The 12461-nt window shown below is 48.5% G+C and overlaps 1 protein-coding gene across 1 annotated transcript in view; it reads right to left on the bottom strand.

Annotated features, from left to right (window-relative positions):
- The window catches only part of LOC112881022, a 41003-nt gene that overhangs the window by 23888 nt on the left and 4654 nt on the right, over positions 1–12461 (bottom strand). The window contains exon 3 of the mRNA XM_025945734.1: positions 8351–8642. Coding sequence (XP_025801519.1) covers positions 8351–8642 — 292 coding nt within the window. The remainder of the gene's footprint in view (positions 1–8350; positions 8643–12461) is intronic.

The raw sequence follows: 12461 nt of genomic DNA, 5'->3' as shown, positions 1-12461 counted from the left end.
TCATACACTAGAACATGTCACACCCGGTTTAAGAAAAGCAACCGAATGCATCCCATATGTGCGTCAGGATCAAGTTTCGCACATACAGTAGACGTCACAAGCGAATATCCGAAACAATGCATTAACGAAAGGAGTATAATGGTACTTTATTACATGACCGACAGTCTTAATCTTAAGCGAATAAATAAACGTCCATAAATAGCAGCGGACTTCAACTTCACAGGCAGTTGACTGGGAGACATACGCCTAGAATTCTCCAATATCTTCAGGAAACTCCGGAAAGTTATCTTGTTCTGAGCAGCATTGGTTTTAATAAAGCAAGCGTGAGTACACTTATGGTTGGTACTCAGCAAGTGGAGTAAATTATATGACATGCTAGGTCAAATCAAGGATAAGCTGACATGGTTTGACTGCGATAAGCATTTTTAGTTGGTCAAGTTTTATTTAGCAAGCATTAGTTAGGTTTAAGTTTATACCAACCCTTATATAAAAGACTGAACAAATAAACAACAACAATATAAACAAAATAGAGAACACCAGCTTAAATCATCTTTAAGTTCAATTATCATGTGAGGGTCCAAGCCGCTCTTAACCGTGAGCACGGCTGATATATTAGTTTTCACTCTGCAGAGGTTGTACACTTTACCCACAGCTCGTGTTTCCCTTGATGCCCGGGTTTGCAAAGCCCTTAAACACTTCCGAGGTGAGTGGCAGGGATTCACTACGAGGCCTTTTACAAAGATTCCCTAACTTGTATTGATCCGCTAAGGTTTCAGGCCGCAGTGGTCATAACCCCCCCTAATGAGGAAATACCTTAGCCAAGGACCACATAGCCATGTGCCTCAAAAGGACCGAGCTATACCCCATCAACGCACTCCCCTCTTGCCCTTTCGGTAAGACCTTTACAAGCTAAGGTTTCTAATTAATTAGTCAAGACCAGAGCCATGTAGTACTGTGGTTGTACTGTTTTCCTAGGTGGTTCTCCATGTTCCAATTCATTCAATAATCTTATTTATCACCAAACAATATTTCAAAGGTCATGAAGGATACAGGAGGTAACATGATTTCCAACCATCCAAAATCTACTTTTAAGCAACTAGCGTAGCTATAACATAAATGTAAACACCCAGGTTTAACCAAGGAAGGTAATTGAAGCTAGGCATGTCCTTAACTTGGATTCCATCATTTTCTAGACACATGCATGCATATAAAGTAAAGGTGTAATTGTGATATTAATAGGAGTGAAACATGATCAAGGACCACTTGCCTTCGTTAGCAAACTGCTGCTGCTCATGAAATTCTTCAAAGTCTTGACCCTGCGGATCCTCGAACTGCGCACCGTCTATCGCGACACACGAGCACATACAAACAAACAAACGCAATAAAATAAGAACAGTACACTAATCAAGAAAACAGAACAAAATAATGCTTTAAAATCATTGTATACGTCATAAGGATCGCGTGAGTGCAAGAATCGATGAAATCAGAGTTAAAACGAAGAAATTAGGGCTAAAACAGGGTTCCAGGGGCTTTTCTGCGAAAGATTTGGATCTAAAAGGACCTATAACAAAGAAAACAGGGGCTAGATCATATTTAAACCCTAAACAGAGGGGTTAGAACGCAAAACCGAGGGATATTGGACGGCGGGTTCTATTTTGAAAAACTACAGGGGTCTAAACGAAAGAAAAAGGACTAAAACGCGATTACTTTTGAGCTGAGATGGAGCGCGGGTTGATTTCCGGAAAATGCAAGGGCTAATCCGCAAAAGACACACGGTTGACCGGTATCTAAAACAATTGACCCGGGCTAGATCGGTTCTGGGCCGTTGGATCTAGATCCAACGGCCGGGTGGCACAGGGCGGCGCGGGTACGGCGGCGGGGCGCCGGCGGCGAGGTGGGGACGGCGGCGCCTCGCCGGAATTACGCGATATCGTGCTTCCGGCCACGGGTTGGCCTCGGGTTTGGTTGGGGAGGTAGAGCGCGCGACGTGGAACCCATTTAGGGGGTCGCGAGGGGCCACTGGGGGCTATAGGAGGCGGCCGACGACGAGGGGCGGCGCGGGTAGGACGGCGGAGCCGGGCGGACGCGGGGAAGCCGGAGAGGGGGAAAGGAGAGGCGGCCGGAGGTCCTCACCACCACGCGGTGCTTCGGGATAGCTCGAGCAACGGCGGGGAGCAGTGAAGCGGTGGTGCGGCGGCGGCCCGAGGCGCGAGCGGCAAGGGCGGCGGTGGCGGGCGCGGCTGCTAGGGTTAGGGCGCGAGGCGGTGGCTGCGGCTAGGGTTTAGGGGCACGGGGACTGGCGGTGCTTAAATAGGGGCGGCTGCGCTCCTAGGCGTGCGGGCCCGAGGCGGAGACGGCGGAGGGCGGAGATCTCGCGGGGGGTGAGCGAGCCGGACTCGGACCTGAGTCCGGTGCGGCGCGGGGAAGAGGATCCCGCGCCAGAGAGAGAGAGAGCGGGGAAAGGAGCGGGGCTTGGCGGGTTGGGCCGGAAGCGAGGGGCTAGGCCGAGCGCGCGGGGGAAAGAAGCAAGGAAGGGAAAGAAGAGAAAGGCCGCGCGCGGGGGAGAGGAAAAAGAAGGAGAGGGGCCGCGGCTGGGCTGCCAGGGGGAAAAGGAAGAAAGGGAGAGGAGAAAAGGGGCCGGCTGGGCTGGGCCCAAAGGAGAAGAGAGGGAGGGGGAGAAAGAAAGAAGAAAAACAAAATACTTTTGAGTTTAAACCTGAAATTTAATTTAAATCCACATAAAAATGCACCCAATGAAACAATGCAAAGAGCATGAGATGCACAAACATATGGTTTTTCCTATATTCATTTTTATACTTAAGAAGAAAATTGTTTATCAGAATTCTATGACCCTATAACCTATCATTTTATTAAATTTTGTACTTTGCAAAATTTAGGGTGTTACAAACCTACCCCCCTTAAAAGGAATCTCGTCCTCGAGATCCGGCTGGGCTAGCAAAGAGCTGGGGAAATTCTACTTGTAACTCATCCTCTCGTTCCCAGGTAGCCTCATCCTCTGAATGGTGACTCCACTGAACCCTGCACATCCGAATTCTCTTACTCCGGGTAATTCTCTCTGCTGTGTCCAGTATCTTGATCGGGTGCTCCTCATAAGTCAAATCCTCCTGCACATCCAGTTCCTCCAGTGGCAATTGCTCCTCGGGTACCCTCAAACATTTCTTCAACTGAGAGATATGAAACACATTGTGCACATCTGACAACCGTGCAGGTAACTCTAGTTGGTAGGCCACCTCGCCTTTCCGTTCTAGGATCTTGAACGGACCAATGTAACGAGGCGACAATTTCCCTTTCACCTTGAATCTGCGCAAAGGTCAACTCTCGTCGTCAGATATACGTAGTCCCCTTCATCAAAGGTCAACTCTCGTTGTCGAGTGTCTGCATAGCTTTTCTGCCTCGACTGAGCCACCTTCAGGTTCTCACGAACAACCTATACCTGCCTTTCAGCCTCTTTAATAATCTCAGGCCCAAACAACTGACTTTCGCCTGTCTCACTCCAATACAGCGGAGTCCTGCACTTCCTGCCATACAGTGCCTCAAACGGTGCCATCTTTAAACTGGCCTGATAACTGTTGTTATAAGAGAACTCTGCAAACGGCAAACTCTTATCCCAACTGCCTCCATGTTTCAATGCACAAGCTCTGAGCATATCCTCTAACACCTGATTTGTCCTTTCTGTCTGCCCATCAGTCTGCGGATGATAAGCGGAGCTGAAATTCAACTTCGTATCCATTGACTCATGCAACTTTTGCCAAAATCGAGACGTGAACTGAGTACCCCTGTCTGACACTATCTTCTTAGGTACCCCATGCAAACACACAATTCGAGAGATGTACAACTCTGCCAATCGTGCACCTGTATATGTAGTCTTTACCGGAATAAAGTGAGCCACCTTGGTCAGTCGATCCACTATAACCCATATAGAATCGTAACCATCTCGGGTACGTGGCAACCGCACAATGAAATCCATACCGATTTCTTCCCACTTCCATTCCGGCACCTTCAAAGGCTGTAACAATCTGGCTGGTCTCTGATGTTCTGCCTTAACGCTCTGACACACATCACACAATGCCACATGAGCTGCAACGTCGCGTTTCATGCCATACCACCAATACCTTTCCTTCAAATCCTGATACATCTTAGTACTGCCAGGATGGATAGAATAAGCCGAGTCATGAGCTTCCTGCAAAATTTTCTCTCGGAGGTGGTCCACATCTGGCACACATATCCTCTTTCTGAACCATACTGTTCCATGTTCATCTTCAGTAAAATCTGGTGCCTTGCCTGCTTCTATCATTTCCTTTATCTCCTGTATCTTAGAGTCCTCAAGCTGACCCTTTCGTATATCCTGCTCGAGGGTTGGCTCGACTTCTATAGTGATTCCTTCCGTATGAGCGACGAACCCCAGGTTCAGTCGTTCAAATTCCTTGTACAATTCCCGAGGCATCTGACTAATCATTGTCGCGTTCACATAACTCTTGCGACTCAAGGCATCAGCAACCACATTTGCCTTCCCTGGATGGTAGTGTATCTCCAGATCATAATCCTTGATAAGCTCTAACCATCTCCGCTGCCTTAAATTGAGGTCATTCTGAGTGAAAATGTACTTCAAACTCTTATGATCAGTGTATATCTGGCATCGGTGACCCAGCAAATAGTGCCTCCATATTTTCAAAGCATGTACCACTGCTGCTAACTCCAGATCGTGCGTGGGGTAGTTCTGTTCATGCTTCCTCAATTGACGGGACGCATATGCAATCACATGTCCCTCTTGCATCAATACACAACCAAGACCCTGCTTAGATGCGTCGCAGTAGATGTCGAAACTTTTGTAAATATCAGGCATAGCCAACACTGGTGCAGTTGTCAACCTCCTTTTCAGCTCCTCGAAACTGTCCTGACATGCCGCTGACCATATAAATTTCTTGTCCTTCTCTAGCAGTGATGTAAGGGGTTTCACTATCTTAGAGAAACCTTCAATAAATCTCCTGTAGTATCCCGCAAGTCCTAGGAAACTCCGGATTTCCGAAACTGTCGTTGGGGGCTCCCATTTCAACACATCTTTTACTTTCCCTGGATCCACTGCAATACCTCCGTCTGTGATGACATGACCCAGAAATGAGACCTCATTCAACCAGAATTCACACTTACTGAACTTGGCATACAGCTGATTTTCCCTGAGTTTCTGCAGAACAAGCCTCAAATGTTCCTCATGTTCCTCCTCATTCCTGGAGTACACCAGAATATCATCAATGAATACCACCACAAACTTATCAAGATACTCCATGAACACCTTATTCATCAGATACATGAAGTAAGCTGGAGCATTAGTCAATCCGAACGACATCACCGTGTATTCATATAGCCCATATCTGGTAGTAAATGCTGTCTTGGCAATATCCGAGGGTCGTATCCTTAGCTGATGACAATCTGACCTCAAATCAATCTTTGAGAATACCTTGGCTCCCTTCAACTGATCAAACAAATCTTCTATACGCGGCAATGGATACTTGTTCTTGATAGTCACCTCATTCAAGGCTCTATAATCAACACACATCCTCTGTGTACCATCTTTCTTTTCAACGAAGATCACAGGTGCTCCCCAAGGTGAAGAACTAGGATGACTGTACCCCTTGTCTAGCAATTCTTTCAGTTGTTTCTTAAGTTCCTCTAATTCACCAACTGACATTCTATATGGCCTCTTAGCAATAGGTGCAGTACCAGGTAAAAGATCTATAATAAATTCAATGTCACGTTCAGGTGGCATACCTGGGAAGACATCTGGGTACTCGCTGACAACTCTGATATCCTCCATCGAACTTGCCTTCAACTGATTCACTGCACAATCTGCTGCTGACGGACATGTTGCCACGAACTCGAATCTTTCACCTTCCTGACTAGTGAGAACCACTGATCACTTGGAACAGTGAATCACTGCGTCGTATTTTGTCAACCATCCCATTCCGAGAATAATATCAACACCACTCGATGGCAAGACTACCGGGTTTGCACAGAATTCCTTGCCCATGATTTGTATTTTTACCCCGAGACACCGATACACAGCCCTCATATTTCCCCCAGGTGAATTTACTAACATGGAGCTAGGCATGGTGCATAGGGGAATGGAGTACTTAGCAACGTAATCAGCAGAGATGAATGTATGCGATGCTCCAGAATCGAATAAAACTGATGCAGGGGCTGAGTTGACAAGAAACATACCGAACACAACGTCCTGAGCCTCCTGAGCGGTCTCCGCGGCCACATAGTTCACACGCCCGCGGACGTAGTTTTGCTGACCCCTGTTGCTCTGGGGCGTCTGCGTGTTGTTTCGGGGCGGTTGTTGCTGCTGCGGAGTCTGCCTCTGTCCGCTGTTGTTGAACTGGCCTGGGGTGTTCTGAGTATTTTTCTTGGGACACCCATTGGCATAATGTCCCGGTTCACCACATCTGAAGCATGTGTTACCACTGGCGGGAGCAGTGGCATTGTTTCTCATCGGTGTGCCCGTTGGAGTGCTCTGGCGATTCTGCTGAAAGTTGGAGCGCTGCACTCACAGTCCTGCATACTGACCCTGCTGTTGCTGTTGACCCTGTTGGTTGAAGCGCTGGTACTGATTTTGCCCGAAGTTGACATTGTGTCCTCCTGAGCGGAGAGGTGTTCCCTGAGGGGTGTTGAAACGAGGACGTGCATTGCTGCTGGACTGCGTCGATGACTCGTACTTTCTCTTCTGCTCACCCATCTCCTTGCGAGCATGTTCCACCATGATGGCTTTGTCCCCCATCTTCTGGAAACTATCGAACGTGTGCACCATTAATTGATACTTGATAGGATCAATCAGATCCTCCCTGAAATGATCCTGCTTCTCCTCATCATCTGTGACATCTGTAGGGGCGTAACGAGACAGTTGGATGAACTTGTCCCGATACTCACTCACGGACATTGTCCCTTGTTTTAGGGCAAGGAACTCTTGTTTCTTGAGCTTCATCAGCCCCTTGGGTATGTGCTGCTCCCTGAATCTGCTTCTGAACTCCTGCCAAGTGATGGTGTCGGGGTTGTCATGAGCTGCCGTGTAAGCATCCCACCAATCTGCGGCGGTCCCTTCCAGTCTGCCTGAGGCGTACAAGACCTTCTCCCTGTCGGTGCACTGAGCGAGGTTGAGCATCTTCTCCACAGTCTTGATCCAGTCATCAGCTTGAAGTGGATCAGGTGAATGAGAGAATGTGGGAGGCTTGTGACTCATGAACTCCCTGTGCCTGTCCCTTGCTGGTGGTGGTGGAGGTGGTGGAGCTTGATTCATCTGAGCCTGCATGTTGGCGATGGTGTTCGCCATGTTGGTCAGCAGCTGAGTCTGGGCGGCGAGGAACTGCTCCATCCCCGCGGGTGGCGTCTGGTGCGGTTGGCTTGGTGGCGGGTTGGGGTTGGTGTTGTTGCGCGCACTTCGTCGCTGCGCTGCAGGCTGATCAACTCCTGACCCGGACCTGGTGTTCACCATCTGATTGGGTTAGAAAAAGGAGACTCATGAATCCAATCATGGAAAAAGGACAGGAACATGGGTAAGATAAAGATAGCAAAGAAACAGACATCCCCAACATCTTACTAACTATATATTTGTATTAATAGCTTGATATGGTTGTGGTCATCACTCCACAACCTATTGCAATCATTACAAAGATCCAAATCACACCATTATCACAAAACCAAGCACACCTTCACATTAATCTAATTTAGCACACTATTAAGATCGTTCGTACTAGCGATTACAAAAAAACTCTTAGAAACTCCTACCTAGTAAAAGATATACTCCTATCTTAACCCTAGATCCATCCTCTAACGATAGCTGGTGCGGTAGCCGGGCTCTCCGTAGTGAACACGCTTGCGAGGGGGTGACTCAGGCAGGTACTCCCTCGGCTCGTCACTGTCGTACTCCGGGGGTAACACGGGATCTCCTCTCAGCCGAGCCTCCAGAATTGCCTTCTCCCTGATAGTCTTCAGCAGCTTTTCCTTGACCTCCAGGAGTTCTATCCCGGCTGCGTTAAGATCCATGCTGAGAGCGGCGACCAGCTCCTGCGTAGTGTCCATGAGCAGGCTCCATTCCCCAGAGGGTGGGGCAGGAATCTGCGCACAAGTAGCTCCCCTCTTGCGTCGTGGGAACTGCTGAAACTCCGTGCCCTGAAGTTCATTCTTGTAAGCGTGGCAAAGATAGTAGAGTGCCCTCCTAGCGGCTTCACTAGTCCCTGCCTCCAAGGTCCTCCTGGGCACCTTGTCAAAGTGCTTCGAGTACTCCACCCAGCATCCAGGTCTCTCATCTGGGACACAGATCAACATTGACACCAACCATTCTTCCTCCTGCTGGGCATTCCTGAACAAGTGAGCCTCATAATGCGGCTTCCACGGAAAACCAATCCTCTGCATAGCCCTCCAGAGAAGCGCGGGGAGTGGTCCCTCCGCAGAGTCCAAGTGAAGTATCTGCTTCTCATAGCGTGGCTCAGGTGGCGGTGGGTTTGTGGCGCCGGCTGGCTCTGGATCATCATCTGGATCGTTGTCGTCATCTCCTGGTGCATCAGAGTCATCATCATCACCCTCATCCTTATCTCCCTCTGCAGCACCTGAATCACCACCATCTCCTCCTGCAGGGCCCTCATTGCTGCCACTTGAGACCTCTGGATGGTCCTCTGGCAACTCCATGGGCTCCTCTTCAGTGTCGGTGTCCAACCATCCCCCATTGGGAGGATCGTGGAAGTCGTGGTTGTCCTCTGGGTCAGACACCTCCTGTGAGTGATGAATCGGATGCGGTGGTCCGCGGGTGCTCTTACGGGCAGTCTGCCTAGTCCTGACCATCTGCAACAGAAGTGAGGGCAACGCAAGATAGAGGACATTTAGAAGAATGCTATGAGTGACCTTAAAGCAAGAATGCATTTTTTTGTAAAACATCAACACACTTGGGAGACAAGCATGAGTTCAAGGAGAAAAAGATAGTGATGTAATAAAGAAATAAGCAGTTTTCAAAAGCAAGCAGGCAGAAGCTTGGTTTCTAAGCAAGATAAGACTTAAAATTCGACCATTACTAGCTAGGCTAACGTCCTACAGTCAACACTGCTCTGATACCACTTCTGTCACACCCGGTTTAAGAAAAGCAACCGAATGCATCCCATATGTGCGCTAGGATCAAGTTTCGCACATACAGTAGACGTCACAAGCGAATATCCGAAACAATGCATTAACGAAAGGAGTATAATGGTACTTTATTACACGACCGACAGTCTTAATCTTAAGCGAATAAATAAACGTCGATAAATAGCAGCGGACTTCAACTTCACAGGCAGTTGACTGGGAGACATATGCCTAGAATTCTCCAATATCTTCAGGAAACTCCGGAAAGTTATCTTGTTCTGAGCAGCATTGGTTTTAATAAAGTAAGCGTGAGTACACTTATGGTTAGTACTCAGCAAGTGGAGTAAATTATATGACATGCTTGGCCAAATCAAGGATAAGATGACATGGTTTGACTGCGATAAGCATTTTTAGTTGGTCAAATTTTATTTAGCAAGCATTAGCTAGGTGTAAGTTTATACCAACCCTTATATAAAAGACTGAACAAATAAACAACAACAATATAAACAAAATAGAGAACACTAGCTTAAATCATCTTTAAGTTCAATTATCATGTGAGGGTCCAAGCCGCTCTTAACCGTGAGCACGGCTGATATATCAGTTTTCACTCTGCAGAGGTTGTACACTTTACCCACAGCTCGTGTTTCCCTTGATGCCCGGGTTTGCAAAGCCCTTAAACACTTCCGAGGTGAGTGACAGGGATTCACTACGAGGCCTTTTACAAAGATTCCCTAACTTGTATTGATCCGCTAAGGTTTCAGGCCGCAGTGGTCATAACCCTCCCTAATGAGGAAATACCTTAGCCAAGGACCACATAGCCATGTGCCTCAAAAGGACCGAGCTATACCCCATCAACGCACTCCCCTCTTTCCCTTTCGGTAAGACCTTTACAAGCTAAGGTTTCTAATTAATTAGCCAAGACCAGAGCCATGTAGTACTGTGGTTGTACTGTTTTCCTGGGTGGTTCTCCATGTTCCAATTCATTCAATAATCTTATTTATCACCAAACAATATTTCAAAGGTCATGAAGGATACAGGAGGTAACATGATTTCCAACCATCCAAAATCTACTTTTAAGCAACTAGCGTAGCTATAACATAAATGTAAACACCCAGGTTTAACCAAGGAAGGTAATTGAAACTAGGCATATCCTTAACTTGGATTCCATCATTTTCTAGACACATGCATGCATATAAAGTAAAGGTGTAATTGTGATATTAATAGGACTGAAACATGATCAAGGACCACTTGCCTTCGTTAGCAAACTGCTGCTGCTCAGGATATTCTTCAAAGTCTTGACCCTGCGGATCCTCAAACTGCGCACCGTCTATCGCGACACACGAGCACATACAAACAAACAAACGCAATAAAATAAGAACAGTACACCAATCAATGAAAACAGAACAAAATAATGCTTTAAAATCATTGTATACGTCGTAAGGATCGCGTGAGCGCAAGAATCGATGAAATCGGAGTTAAAACAGAGAAATTAGGGCTAAAACAGGGTTCCAGGGGCTTTTCTGCGAAAGATTTGGATCTAAAAGGACTTATAACAAAGAAAACAGGGGCTAGATCATATTTAAACCCTAGACAGAGGGGTTAGAATGCAAAACCGAGGGATATTGGATGGCGGGTTCTATTTTGAAAAACTACAGGGGTCTAAACGAAATAAAAAGGACTAAAACGCGATTACTTTTGAGTTGAGATGGAGCGCGGGTTGATTTCCGGAAAACGCAAGGGCTAATCCGCAAAAGACACACGGTTGATCGGTATCTAAAACAATTGACCCGGGCTAGATCGGTTCTGGGCCGTTGGATCTAGATCCAACGGCCGGGTGGCACAGGGCGGCGCGGGTACGGCGGCGGGGCGCCGGCGGCGAGGCGGGTGGTTGGCCTCGGGTTTGGTCGGGGAGGTAGAGCGCGCAACGGGGAACCCATTTAGGGGGTCGCGAGGGGCCACTGGGGGCTATAGGAGGCGGCCGACGACGAGGGGGGCGCGGGTAGGACGGCGGAGCCGGGCGGACGCGGGGAAGCCGGAGAGGGGGAAAGGAGAGGCGGCCGGAGGTCCTCACCACCACGCGGTGCTTCGGGATAGCTCGAGCGACGGCGGGGAGCAGCGAAGCGGTGGTGCGGCGGCGGCCCGAGGCGCGAGCGGCAAGGGCGGCGGTGGCGGGTGCGGCTGCTAGGGTTAGGGCGCGAGGCGGCGGCTGCGGCTAGGGTTTAGGGGCACGGGGACTGGTGGTGCTTAAATAGGGGCGGCTGCGCTCCTGGGCGTGCGGGCTCGAGGCGGAGACGGCGGAGGGCGGAGATCTCACGGGGGGTGAGCGAGCCGGACTCGGACCTGAGTCCGGTGCAGCGCGGGGAAGAGGATCCCGACAGGCGGGACCCTCGCGCCAGAGAGAGAGAGAGCGGGGAAAGGAGCGGGGCTCGCGGGTTGGGCCGGAAGCGAGGGGCTGGGCCGAGCGCGCGCGGGGGAAAGAAGCAAGGAAGGGAAAGAAGAGAAAGGCCGCGCGCGGGGGAGAGAAAAAAGAAGGAGAGGGGCCGCGGCTGGGCTGCCAGGGGGAAAAGGAAGAAAGGGAGAGGAGAAAAGGGGCCGGCTGGGCTGGGCCCAAAGGAGAAGAGAGGGAGGGGGAGAAAGAAAGAAGAAAAACAAAATGCTTTTGAGTTTAAACATGAAATTTGAATTTAAATCCACATAAAAATGCACCCAATGAAACAATGCAAAGAGCATGAGATGCACAAACATATGGTTTTTCCTATATTCATTTTTATACTTAAGAAGAAAATTGTTTATCAGAATTCTATGACCCTATAACCTATCATTTTATTAAATTTTGTACTTTGCAAAATTTAGGGTGTTACAGAACACAAGCTCTTAGCATATCTTCAAGGATTTGATTCACTCTCTCAGTTTGGCTGTCGGTTTGAGGGTGGTAAGCGGTGCTATAGGTAAGGTCGGTTCCCATGGCTTCATGAAGACTTCTCCGAAAGTGGGCAACAAATTGAGGACCACGATCGGAGACAATTGTTTTTGGAACACCATCAAGGCATACAATGCGAGTGAGATATAACTCCGCATTTTGTTTAGCTCGGTAGGTAGTCTTGACCGATAGAAAGTGTGCCGATTTGATTAGACGGTCAACGATTACCCAAATAGAATCATACCCTTGAGTAGTCTTCGGAAACCCGGTGATAAAATCAATTCCAATATTTTCCCACTTCCATGATGGAATAGGCAAAGGTTGAAGAGTACCGGCCGGTTTGAGATGTACGGCCTTAACCCTTTGGCAAACATCGCACTCGACGACGTATCGAGCGATTTCCCGCTTCATACGA

Source organism: Panicum hallii, chromosome 2, assembly GCF_002211085.1.
Source record: "Panicum hallii strain FIL2 chromosome 2, PHallii_v3.1, whole genome shotgun sequence".
In the NCBI taxonomy this organism is placed as follows: domain Eukaryota; kingdom Viridiplantae; phylum Streptophyta; class Magnoliopsida; order Poales; family Poaceae; genus Panicum; species Panicum hallii.
This window is presented reverse-complemented; position numbering and strand designations above follow the sequence as displayed.